Raw genomic sequence first — 13028 nt, forward strand, 5'->3', positions numbered from 1 at the left:
TAGAATACTTAGTGGGTTTTACTTTAGTGGAACCTGAATATCTAATTTTCCTAAAGTGTAGATAATCTGTGTGTACAGTTTGGTAGCAAATCTCAGTCCACAAAGGTATGGGGCATTCAGGGACATAAAAAAAAAAAAAAGCTAGCTGAAGGTGAGTTTCTCCCATGAGACAATCTCATGGCTAAAGAGGAGGCTTATTTGAAGCAATTCCTGATACCCCAGTTAACAGAGCCTTGTCTAACCGGATGCATTCTGCAGTTTGTCCACAAGGCAGCAGAAAATCACCACGAACCCGGGCTTTCTATGTATTTCCAGGAATTTAGAATCTCAGACTTTTACACTGTGAATTTTATTGAACATGTGAGATGCACAAATTACTGAGAAAACCGTTCTTTTTCCTACGAGATGTTGACTGACTTGGTCTAGAAATGCTTTTATTTAATCGTTTGTTTAGTATTTTTTCCATAGTATGTCTGTGAGTTTAGGTATCTGCAGGGTTCCTGATCCTCTTTGCCATTTCACTTGGGTAGTGGGCGTGTTTCAGGAAGGGGGTGGGGTAGATGTATTTTGAAGGAGACAAAGAGACAGAGACAGAGAAGTAAAGGACGCCACAGCACAGCTCTCCCTCTGGTGAATCTCCCCCTGTGCAGGTGCTCTCCTCTGGTGGCCTGGTGTCAGCCTGCGCACCTCCACGGTTGCTCTATACTTTTCTCAAATGAAGTTCCATGAATATTTCTAATGTCTAAAGGATAGGGGAGTTTAGGAGTCTCTCTGTTCACATGCTTAGTGTGGCATGAGGCAGCAGCAGACCACCACATGCCTGGATATTTCTAAGCATTGTATGGGCTGTGAGGAGTTCAGACTTGGTACAGTGGATTTTGAAAAGTGAATCTCACACAGAGTCGTCACAAAACCAGTTTCTCCTGTGGTGTGTTGAATGATTTGGCATTGAGAATTATTAGTTACTGATTCACTTAACCATTTATTTGTTTTTCCATGATATTATTATTATTATTATTATTATATTCATGTTCCAGTAAAAGCTATTTTGATGGCAATGGCCCTATAATACAATTTGAGATCTGGGACTGTGATGCCTCCAATTCTGTTCTTTCTTCTCAAAATTGTTTTGGCATTGTTTAGGTCTTTTCTGGTTCCAGATAAGCATTGGTAGCATTTGTTCTATTCTCCTAAACAATGTGGTTGGGATCTTGATGGGAATAGCATTAAATTTGTATATGGCTCTGGGTAATATATTCATTTTGATGAGGTTAATTCTTCTAACCCATGAACATGGAATATCTTTTCACTTCCTTCTGTCTTTTATAATTTCCTTGAGTAGTGGTGACACATAATTTTCAGTATACAAGTCTTTCACTTCTTTGGTTAGGTTTATTCCTAGATATTTATTGGTTTTGTTGTTGCAAAAAGTAATTGATTTCTGGATTTCATCTTCTTCTAACTTAGTGTTTGCATAGAGGAATTCCACTGACTTATTTTTTATTATTTATAAAATTTAAACACTGACAAAACCATAGGATAAGAGGGGCACACATTTCCCACCACCAGATCTCTGTATCCCATCCTCTCCCCTGATAGCTTTCCTATTCTTAACCCTCTGGAGGTATGGACCCAAGGTCATTGTGGGATGCAGAAGGTGGAAGGTCTGGCTTCTGTAATTGCTTCCCCGCTGAACATGGGCTTTGACAGGTCGATCCATACTCCCAGCCTGCCTCTCTCTTTCCTTAGTGGGGTGGGCTCTGGGGAAGCATCATTCCAGGACACATTGGTGGGGTTGTCTGTCCAGGGAAGTCTGGTAGGCATCATGCTATCATCTGGAACCTGGTGGCTGAAAATAGAGTTAACATACAAAGCCCAACAAATTGTTAACCAATCATGAACCTAAAGGCTGTAATAGTGCAGATGAAGTGTTGGGGGGGTCCTCCATTTCGTAGATAGCTACTAGGCATATTTTATTTATATTCCAAAGAACCTGTGCCTATACTAGTTCTTTTTTTCTTTTCTATTCCCCCCCCCCAGCCTGGAATATGATATGCAGATGTTTGTCTGGAGAGATAATGTCAAGGCTGGAAAAAGGACTAGAAAGCTGGATCAGGGAACAGTGCAGCTCCCAAATTTGGGAAAGGGATATAAATAATGTTAACTGCGAACCCCATAGATCTGATTGGATCTGAGGCCCATATTCACCTTAGGAGCCTATTTGACTTCTGCATCCCTGTAGATCTGAGCTCACAATCTGTGGTCATGAGTAAGATCGTTCTAAGCTGCCCCAATATCAGGACCCATCTTCCTCAGGTGTAACACAGATTATGTTGTCCATCTTCCCATCTCTGCCATTGTTGATCCATGTTGAGGGCAAGGTCCAAGGGGGGCCCACAAAGGGGTCTATTTTGTTGTTCCAGATAGAGATGACCAGTAACAATGGGGAGAGGAATTTATTTGAGGTCTAGGCCCATCAAGAATGTTTGGGAATCTCAGGACTCCCCAAATAGGGCCCCAGCTGATGGGGTGGCCTGATACTGACTAAAAAGTAGTAGTTAAAGTATGCCAATCTCTTGTCCTTATTCAGCTTTTTTATTTTTTCCTTTATTGGGAAATTAATGTTTTACATTCAATGGTAAATACAATAGTTTGTACATGGATAACATTTCTCAGTTTTCCATATAACAATACAGCCCCCACTAGGTCCTCTGTCCTCCCTTTGGACCTGTATTCTCACCCCCACCTACCCCAGGGTCTTTGACTTTGGTGCAACACGCCAATTCCACTTGAGGTTCTACTTGTGTTTTCTCTTCTGATCTTGTTTTTCAACTTCTGCCTGAGAGTGAGATCATCCCATATTCATCCTTCTGTTTCTGATTTATTTCACTTAACATGAATTTTTCAAGGGCCATCCAAAATTGGCTGAAAATGGTCAAGACACCATTTTTTATAGCTGAGTAGTATTCCATTGTGTACATATACCACAACTTGCTCAGCCGCTCATTTGTTGCTGGACACCTGGGTTGCTTCCAGGTTTTGGCTATTACAAATTGTGCTGCTAAGAACATATGTGTACACAGATCTTTTTGGATGGGTGTGTTGAATTCCTTAGGATATATCCACAGGAGAGGAATTGCAGGATCATAGGGTAGGTCCATTTCTAGCCTTCTGAGAGTTCTCCAGACTGTTCTCCACAGAGGTTGGACCAATTGGCATTCCCACCAGCAGTGTAGGAGGGTTCCTTTGATCCCACAACCTCTCCAGCATTTGTTGCTGTTACTTTTTCTGATGTATGACATTCTCACAGGAGTGAAGTGATATCTCTTTGTTGTCTTGATTTGTATTTCTCTGACAATCAAAGGCTTAGAGCATTTTTCATGTGTTTCTCATCCATTTGGATCTCTTCAGTGGTGAATATTCTGTCTATGTCCTCCCCCCCATTTTTGGATGGGGTTAATTTGTTTTCTTGTTGTTGAGTTTGGCAAGCTCTTTATATATTCTGGTTATTAGCCTCTTGTCTGATGTAAAGATCTTCTTCCATTCTGTGAGGGATCTCTTGGTTTGTTTAGTGGTTTCTTTTACTGTGCAGAAGCTTTTTAATTTGATGTAGTCCCATAGGTTTATGCTTCCCTTAGTCTTCTTTGTAATTGGATTCATTTCTTTGAAGATGTCTTTAAAATTTATACAGACAAGAGTTCTGCCAATGTTTTCCTCTAAGTATCTGATAATTTGTGGTCTAACATACAATTCCTTGATCTACTTGGTATTTACTTTTGTATTTGGTGAAATATAGTGGTTCAGTTTCATTCTTTTGCATGTTTCTTTTTTTTTTTATTTAATAAAGGAGACATTAACAAAACCATAGGATAAAAGGGGTACAGTTCCTCACAATTCCCACCACCCGATCTCCATATCCCATCCCCTCCCCTGATAGCTTTCCCATTCTCTATCCCTCTGGAAGTATGGACCCAGCGTCATTGTGGGTTGCAGAAGGTGGAAGGTCTGGCTTCTGTAATTGCTTCCCCACTGAACATGGGCATTGACTGGTCAATCCATACTCCCAGTATGCCTCTCTCTTTCCCTAGTAGGGTGAATCTGTGGGGAAGTGGAACTGCAGTACACATTGGTGGGGTTGTCTGTCCAGGGAAGTCTGGTCGGCATTGTGCTGGCATCCGGAACCTGTGGCTGAAAAGAGAGCTAACATACAAAGCCAAACAAATTGTTGAACGACCATGGACCTAAAGACTGGAATAGTGCAGATGAAGTGTTGGGGCTTTTTCCCTACAGGCTCTTGTGTACTTCAACTTGCAGGTATATATTTTTCCCTAGCTTATGGGCATGTGTGAACATACACTCTATCTCAGGGGACCTGGACTATATCTAGGTTTGGGGATTTTATTGGGGAGTGGACCACCTGGAATGGAATTAGAGAATACCATGAAAGGAAAGGTCTCACCCGAATGATGAAGCTGAAGGGTTGTCATTCCACACCTGAAGTCTCTGGACACAGTCTGAAGTGAAGCATGCTGGGGTGGCACTCATTGCATTGATTGTGTTGCGGTCTGTGGATGCAATATTATTTGATTTGGATTGAGAGAAGCATGCAGGAAAGTGGGCCCCACCCTAAGGTTCCAGGACTGGGGGAAATATAGGCTGTATAGTGGAAATGTGAGGTTCCTGCTATCTTAGGGTTTAAGAAGACAATGGATAGTTATTGTTATCATCACATTATTTGGTGATTGGGTTAACTTTGAAAAGTCCCTTTGTGAGGGTTTGGGGTATAATACCCAACATCTTGTATATAGCTGTGCTACCAGTTGCTTCTGTTCCCCCTGGTCTAGGCTTTTGAGAGAGTCAACATATCAAAGACAGCCTATAAATTAAAAAGAATCAGTCTATGTTTTAAGAAATTCTAGACATATGATTAATTTTTCCCCTCACATATTAATTAAATAGTGGTTTACATGTCCACAATTCAATAGGAGTGTACATAAACACCATTCCCACCACCAAAAGACTATGTCCCATCACAACCACCCACCCCCGCCCCCCCCCACCTCCCTTGCGTTCCAGGAAGCCCAATGGCCACCCTTCCCTTCACCACAGGGTTTTTACTTTGGTACCCTGCTCTAGATTTAATCAGATCCTGATTTTAGTTTCCCTTTCTGTTCTTCTTTCTCAACTTCTGTTGATGAGTAGGGACATCCCATACTCATCTTTATCTTTCTGGCTTAGCTGACTTAACAAAATTCCTTCTATCTCTGTCCAAGATGGGTCAGATAAGGTGGGTTCATTAATAGCTGTTCTTAATAGCTGCATATTATTCCATTGTGTATATGTACCACAGCTTTCTCAGCCATTCATCTGTTGTTGGGCACCTGGGTTCCTTCCAGGTTTTAGCTATTATGAATTGTGCTGCTATGAACATAGATGTACACATATATTTTTGGTTGGGCATTATGGAATCCTTGGGGTATATCCCCAGGAGAGGAATTACTGGGTCATATGGAAGGTCCATGTCTAGCCTTGTGAGAGTTTTCCAGACTGCTCTCCAGAGAGGCTGGACCAATTTACATTCCCACCACCAGTGCACAAGGGTTCCTCTGTCCCCACAGCCTCTCCAACATTTGTGGCTGCTGTCCTTTTTAATGTATGCCATTCTCACAGGAGTGAGGTGGTATCTCAGTGTTGTCTGTATTTGCATTTCTCTGACAATCAGCGACCTGGAGCAGTTTTTCATATGTTTGCTAGCCTTTTGGATCTCCTCTGAAGTGAATGTTTTGTTCATATCCTCTGCCCATTTTTGGATGGGGTCATTTGCTTTTGGTGCTAAGTTTGCTGAGCTCTTTGTATATTTTGGAGGTTAGTCTCTTGTCTGATGTATGGCATTTGACGATCTTCTCCCATTCTGTGAGGGGTCTCTTTGTTTGATGATAGTTTCTTTGGCTGTGCAGAAGATTTTCAATTTGATGTAGTCCCATTGGTTTGTTTCTGTTTTATTCTTCCTTGAAATTGGGTTTGTTTCATCAAAGATGCCCTTGAGGTTTAGGTGGGAAAGTGGGTTTAAACATGCAAAAGTCTTTCACTTCTTTGGTCAGCTTTATTCCTAGATATTTTATTGATTTTACTGCAACAGTGAATGGCAGTGATTTCTGGATGTCTTCTTCTTCAGTTTTAGTGTTTTCATAAAGAAATCCCACTGACTTTTGTAAATTGATTTTACAGCCTGACACCTTGCTATATTGCCTAACCACTTCCAGTGGTTTTCTGCTGGAATCTCTAGGTTTTTCCATGTATTCTATCATACCATATGCAAATAGTGAGAGCTTGACTTCTTCCCTTCCAATCTGTATTCCTTTGATTCCTTTCTCTTGCCTGATTCCTATGGCAAGAACTTCCAATACTATGCTGAAGAGTAATGGTGACAGTGAATAGCCCTGTCTAGTCCCCGATCTGAGGGGGAATGCTTTCAGCTTCTGTTCATTGAGTATAATATTGGCTGTAGGTCTACTATATATGGATTCCACTATCTTGAGGAATTTCCCATCTATTCCCATTTTTTGTAGTGTTCTGAGCATGAATGGGTGTTGAATTTTGTCAAAGGCTTTGTCTGCATCTATTGAGATAATCATGCGTTTTTTGGCTTTGCTTTTATTGGTGTGTTGAATGACATTGATTGACTTACTTATGTTGAACCAGCCTTATTTATCCCAGCATTCCTGGGATAAATCCCACTTGGTCATGATGAACAATCTTTTTGATATACTGCTGTATCTGGTTGGCCAGGATCTTGTTTAGTATTTTGGCATCCATGTTCATCAGAGATATTGGCCTGTAGTTTTCCTTTTTTGTTGTGTCCCTGTGTTGTTTTCTCCGGGGCTGGCTTCACAGGTGGGTAACAGATAACCAGAAACACACAGCTGAGCTGAGAACGCAGTTTAATCTTTATTCACGAGCGGGCAATGTGCTCCTCCATCTTTCTCCTCCAGCGGCAGAGAGGAACTCAGGAAGTAAGTAGGGTAGGGGGCGGGGAGAAGGGAGAAGCACGAAACTAGCAAGGTCTAAACCAAATCTCCTGGAGGTGGGGGGAAGTGAGACCAAACCAATGTAACAGAAAGATCATGTAAATAGACCACAATGTCAAGCAATGTAACAGAAGCTGAACTAGATCCCAGAAGAAGAATTAGATGCATACCATCATCCCTGTCTGCTTTTGGTATCAGGGTGATATTGGCTTCATAGAAGGTGTAAGGGAGTGTTCCTGTTTTTATGATCTTGTGGAAAAGCTTTAGCAGTATAGGTATTAACTGTTTTCCTGAAGGTTTTATAGAATTTGTTTGTGGAGCCATCTGGTCCAGGACCTTTGTTGTTGGGGAGATTCTTAATAATTGTTTCGATTTCTTTGTTTGTGATTGGTGCATTTAGACTTTGTAGTCCTTCTTGGTTCAGTTTTGGAAGGCCATTTGTTTCTAGGAACTCTTCCATTTCTTCAGATTCTCTAGCTTGGTGGCATATAGTTCTTCATAAAAGTTTTGCATGATTTTCTGGATTTCTGTGGTGTCAATTGTGATATCTCCCCTATCGCTTACAATTCTGTTTATTTGGGTCTTTTTTTTTTTTTTTTTTTTTTTTTTTTTTTTTTTTAGTGAGTCTGGCTAGGAGAGTTGTCAATCTTGTTTAATTTTTCAAAGAACCAACATTTGTCTTCATTGGTGTCTTTTATGGTTCTCTTATTTTCGATGTTGTTTATTTCTGCTCTATTTTTAGTGATTTCTTTAGGGTTTTATTTATTTTTAGTGATTGCTTTAGGGTTCCTTTGTTCCTCTTCCTCTAAGTCCTTAAGGCGTGCAGTAAGGTCATTTATTTGAGCTTTTCTTGTTCTCTAATATGTGATTGTATGGCTATGAGTTTCCCTCTCAATACTGCTTTAGCTGTATCCCAAATATTTTGGTAGTTTGTGTGTTCATTTTCATTTGTTTCCAGGAACCACTGAATTTCTTGCTTGAGTGTCACTCTGACCCAGCGGTTCTTAAGCAGTATGTTGTTGAGTTTCCAAATTTTGTGTCTTTTAATAATTTTCTGTTTCTTGTTAAATGTTAGCTTTACTCCACTGTGGTCTAAGAAGATACTTGGGATAATTTCCATGCTCTTGAATTTGTTGATACTGTCTTTGTGGCCTAACATGTGGTCTATCCTTGAGGATGTGCTGTGTGGATTTGAAAAGAATATGTATTCCAGTTTTGGGGGGTGAAGAACTCTGAAAATGTCCAGGAGGTCTAGTCTGTCCATCTCTTCATTTAATTCTTTTTTTTCTTTGTTTATTCTCTGCTTTGTTGATCTAAGTGTGTAAGTGTGGTGTTAAAGTCTCCCACTCTTATTGTATTACAATTGATGTATTTTTGTAGTTCTTTCAGTAGGTGTTGATATATTTAGATGGTCCCTCACTGGGTGCATAGATATTAATAATTGTTAAGTCTTCTTAGTTGATTGATCCTCTAATCACCATGTAATGGCTTTGCCTATCTTTTATTACTTTTTTTAATTTAAAGTCTATTGTGTCAGAGATTAGAATGGCTGTTCCTGCCTTTTTTCATGGTCCATTAGCTTGTATGATAGTTTTCCATTATTTCACTTTAAATCTGTGTTGGTCTTGTTGGGTCAGATGGGATTTTTCCAAGAAGCATATGGTTTGGTTGTGTTTTCTGATCCATCCTCCCACTTTGTGCCTTTTAATGGGTGAGTTTAAGCCATTGGCATTTATTGATATTATGGATTTAATGTATTGTAGTGCCATTATTCAATAATTTTTTTATTTGCTCTGATATATGGCAAGTATTATGGTGATGTTCTTGTTTATAAGAGATTTTTTAGAACCTCTTTCAGGGCAGGCTCCTTTAACTGTTGTCTGTCTAGGAAGGTTTTGATCCCTCCATCTAGTTTGAATGAATGTCTAGCAGGATATATTATCCTTGATTGAAACCCTTTTTCATTCAGGGCTCCATAGATATCTTGCCATTCTTTTCTGGCTTTTAGAGTTTGAGTGGAGAAGTCTACTGATAGACTTATGGGTTTTCCCCTATATGTGACTTTTTGTTTTTCTCTTGCAGCCTTTAGGATCCTTTCTTTATCCTACATTTTCCAACCCAAGTTATAGGACTCCTCCTTGGTGTCACCCTGAGGACCCTTTATTCACCCTCCTGCTGATGGCCAGTATCCTACCCTATCCAGAGAATCCCAGGTCACATTCTGCTCCTCATTTGAGCTCACACCAGCTGATGCTTCAAAGTCACCATCTTGGCTCCACCTCCCAGGATCCTTTCTTTATCCTTATTCCTTTCCATTCTAAATATGTTGTGTCTTGGTATCTTTAAGTCTGGGTTAATTCTGTTTGTGACCCTCTGGGATTCTTGAACCTTTATGTCTTTTATGATGTCTAGACTAGAGAAGTTCTCCACTATTATATCCTGAAGAATGCTTTCTCCCCCTCCCTCTCTTTCTTCCCCTGGTAAGCCAATAATATGTATATTATGACTTCTGAAGTCATCCCATAGGTCTCTTTTGTTGTTTTCAGTATCTCTTAATCTCTTTTTGAGATCTCTCCTTTTTTAGTTGTCTCAAATTCATCCTCAATCTTTCTAATTCTGTCTTCAGCCTCATTGATTCTATTCTCTCTCCTTTCTACTATTTCTGGAGTTCATCTATTTTGTTCCCCTCTTCTGATACTGTTTTAGCTTGTTCAGCTAGTTGTGTTCTTAGCTCAGCTATTGCAGCTTTCAGCTCTCTAATAACCTTGAGATAATTAGTATTTTCTTCCAGAGTCTCATTTGATGTTTCTGCATTTCTGATGACAATTCTTTTAAACTCTTTACTCACTCCTGTGATTATTTCCTTATCTAAGGTTTGGATGTTGACCTCATTATTTTGTGCTTCAACCTTGGTGGGCTTTTAGCTGGACTCTTGTCCTGGTTTATTTCTCCAATATTTCTTCTTGTTGGTTTAATCATTCTACATATTATGTTCCTCTCTCAGTATTTTTCAAATTACTGATCACTATTGCCTGGATTGACTTGTGTCTAAGTAAGGTACTTAAAGGATCCACAGTTGTGGAAATTAACAGTTGTTTCAATATTATTTTAATTCCTGCGTTGGAACACAGTGCCTGTTATAGTCTCTTTTCTTTTTCTTCCCTGTAGGCTATGGGAGCCTGAGGGCTTTTAAACTATAAATAGGCTTCTTAGCCTGATCAAGAGATAAAGCAGGGTGGGAGAGAGATAATACAGTGGTTATGCACCACCTCCAGTCTGTTTTACTAACAAAAAGACTGCTGAAGTGAAGAGAGGACTCCCCTAAGACTCACCTAATTAAACTGTGAATCTCCATTGCTACTACCCTCAGAGACTGGAGCAGCAGGGGGGAGGCCCTGTACTGACATCTGGGAAGAGAGAACTGACCAGAAAACTCTACAGAAGAGCTACACCTCAATGTATAAACTCCTGACCAAGAGATAAAATAGAGTTGGGGAGAGATAATACAGTGGTTATACAAAGAGACTCTCACATCCCAAGGATCCAAAGCTCCATGCTCAATTCAGCTTGTCTGCCAAGCTGGGCATCACTGCTGGGCCCTGTGAGTTTCTAAACAAGTCCCATTTATAGTCTATAGGTTCTGAGGCAATTATTTACCATGTTCTCATCAGGAAAAAAATATGGAAAGGTTCCCACTATACAGCCACACTGCTAAGCCACTGAGGTGTAGCACTTCTGAGTTTCCTGGCCAGTTCTCTGTTCCCAGATGTCAGCACAGGGCCTCCCCCCTGCTGCTCCAGTCTCTGAGGGCAGTAGCAGTGGAGACTTACAGTTTCAATTGGTGAGTCTTAGGGGAGTCCTCTCCTTCATTCAACAGTCTTTTTGTTGGTAAGACAGACTGGAGGTGGTGCCTCAACTGGTAAACTGCTGGACTTTTACCAGCCACTTAATCTCTCCCTAGGCTCTTCTCTGTCCATAAGCCACACATATTTGCACTCACCAGTGATTTGGTGGGTTCCTGAAGTCATTCTAGCCCTTCCTTGTTTCGGTCCCAGATGATCTCCTTTGGTATTCCTAGTTGACCCGGGAGAGGAGAGCCCCTCTCCCTATTTTATTTAATAGCAGTGAGAGAAGTTGAGAGGGTAAGGGGAGATAGGGAGAGAAAGAGAGAGAGAGAGAGAGACCTGTAGACTGACATGCCCCCCTGAGATCTTTTTTAAAATTTAGAAAGGGAGAGAGACCACAGCACTGCTCTAGCATATAAATGACCAGGAAACTGAATACATCTCAGCAACTCCTGGGCTCTACCTGCTGAGTCCCACCCCACCCCCACCTCTTCTTTAGAAATCTACCCACACCCTCTACAAGAGGTTTTTATTTTTTCTGTATGTTTACACTTGATGGTCAGCTATCTGTTTGGACTTATAAATAATAGACTGATCAACAGGAGAATGTTGTCTCTTCCTGTATTATTACATTTCCAATGTCAATAAAAAGAACAGCCTAAGGGGCCAGGCGGTAGCTCAGTGGATTAAGTGCACATAGCGCAAGGCACAAGGACAGGCCTAAAGATCCTGGTTCGAGCCCTTAGTTCCCTACCTGCAGGGAGTCGCTTCACAAGTAGTGAAGCAGGTCTACAGGTGTCTATCTTTCTTCCTCTCTGTGTGTTCCCCTCCTCTCTGATATCTCTCTTTCCTACCCAATAACAAGGGCAACAAAATGGGGAAAAATGGCCTCCATGAACAGTAGATTCATAGTGCAGAAGACAAAAAAAAAAAAAAACAGCCTAGGAGAGAGTAGGTGGGGCCAGGCGATGGTACATGATGGTCCAGTTGAATGTACATGTTACTATGCGCCAGGATCTATGTTCAAGCCCGTGGTCCACACCTATGTTCAAGCCCCTAGTCCACACCTACATGAGGGAAGCTTCCCCAGTGATGAAGCAGTGTTGCAGGTGTGTCCCTCTCTATCTTCCCCTTCCCTATCTCTGTCCATCTGTGACCAATAAATAAATAAATATTAAAAATTTTTTAAAAGATGGGTCATGGAGTGGGACTAGGCACTCAGGCTTTCAGCAAGCACATTCCAGGCATTGTTCTAGCACTTTGCTGTGTGGTAAGTCTTGGAGCACTTCAGTTTGTCAGGTCCCTCCCACCTCTCACAGCTTGTGAAGACGTGAGGCAACTGGAGGTCCCTCAGTGCCTTCCTGGCTGGGCTGTCAGCGGGCGCTGCAGACACAGAGGTGGGGCAACGACATAGGGGACCCGCCCAACTCCCGCAGGTCAGCTGGCAGCGGTGCATGCCCAGCCCGCAGGTTTCTGGAGCTGGAGACAGTGCTGCCTGATCACTAGCGCCAGCAACCCTGGGGCAAGGCTCTCCGCGGCGGCATGTACTTCTCCTGGTGCTCAGGAACCCGGGCGCGGCGCCTGGAGTCTGCGGGCTCCCACAGCGGCCAGCTGCGGCAGGTGGCCTGCGGGGAGCGCCACTGCCTGCTGCTGCTGAGCTCGGGTACCGTGCTCTCCTGCGGGGACAACCACTGCGGCCAGCTCGGCTGTAAGGACACCGCACGCAGGAAGCGGCCAGGTGAGGAGGTCCGTGGAGCAGCCAGTCAGGGGGTTCCCAGGGAGCAGTCAAATGAGGGAGTTCTCCAGGTGCATCTAGGTAAGGGGGGTTGCGGGAAGCAGCCAGGTGAGGGGGTTCTGGAGATCAGCCAGGTGAGGGGGTTGCGGGGAGCAGCCAGGAGACGGGGTCCTGTGGAGCAGCCAGGAGAGAGGGTCCCAGGGAGCATCCAGATGAAGGGGTTGCGGGGAGTAGCCAGGAGAGAGGGTCCCGGGGAGCAGCCAGATGTGGGGTCCCGGGGAGAAGCCAGGTGAGGGGGCTCCGGGAGCGGCCAGGTAGGGGGTCCCCAGGAGCGGCCAGGCGGTGGGCGGGGCGCGGTGTCTTGGGCCGCAGCCAGCAGCACAGGCTTGGGTTTTCTTTTCCCAGAGGCGACAGCTGGTT

General features: G+C 42.7%; 1 protein-coding gene and 1 long non-coding RNA gene across 2 annotated transcripts in view; both read left to right on the forward strand.

Annotated features, from left to right (window-relative positions):
- The window catches only part of LOC132537525 (uncharacterized), a 177339-nt gene that overhangs the window by 121716 nt on the left and 42595 nt on the right, over positions 1-13028 (forward strand). The gene's annotated exons all lie outside the window — the stretch shown is intronic.
- HERC6 (HECT and RLD domain containing E3 ubiquitin protein ligase family member 6) overlaps positions 12197-13028 on the forward strand; it is a 43427-nt gene continuing 42595 nt past the window's right edge. Inside the window, exon 1 of the mRNA XM_060187803.1 lies at positions 12197-12611. Within this exon, the coding sequence (XP_060043786.1) occupies positions 12416-12611 (196 nt within the window). The 5' untranslated portion in view covers positions 12197-12415. The remainder of the gene's footprint in view (positions 12612-13028) is intronic.

The sequence above is a fragment of the Erinaceus europaeus genome, chromosome 3 (assembly GCF_950295315.1).
Source record: "Erinaceus europaeus chromosome 3, mEriEur2.1, whole genome shotgun sequence".
Lineage (NCBI taxonomy): Eukaryota > Metazoa > Chordata > Mammalia > Eulipotyphla > Erinaceidae > Erinaceus > Erinaceus europaeus.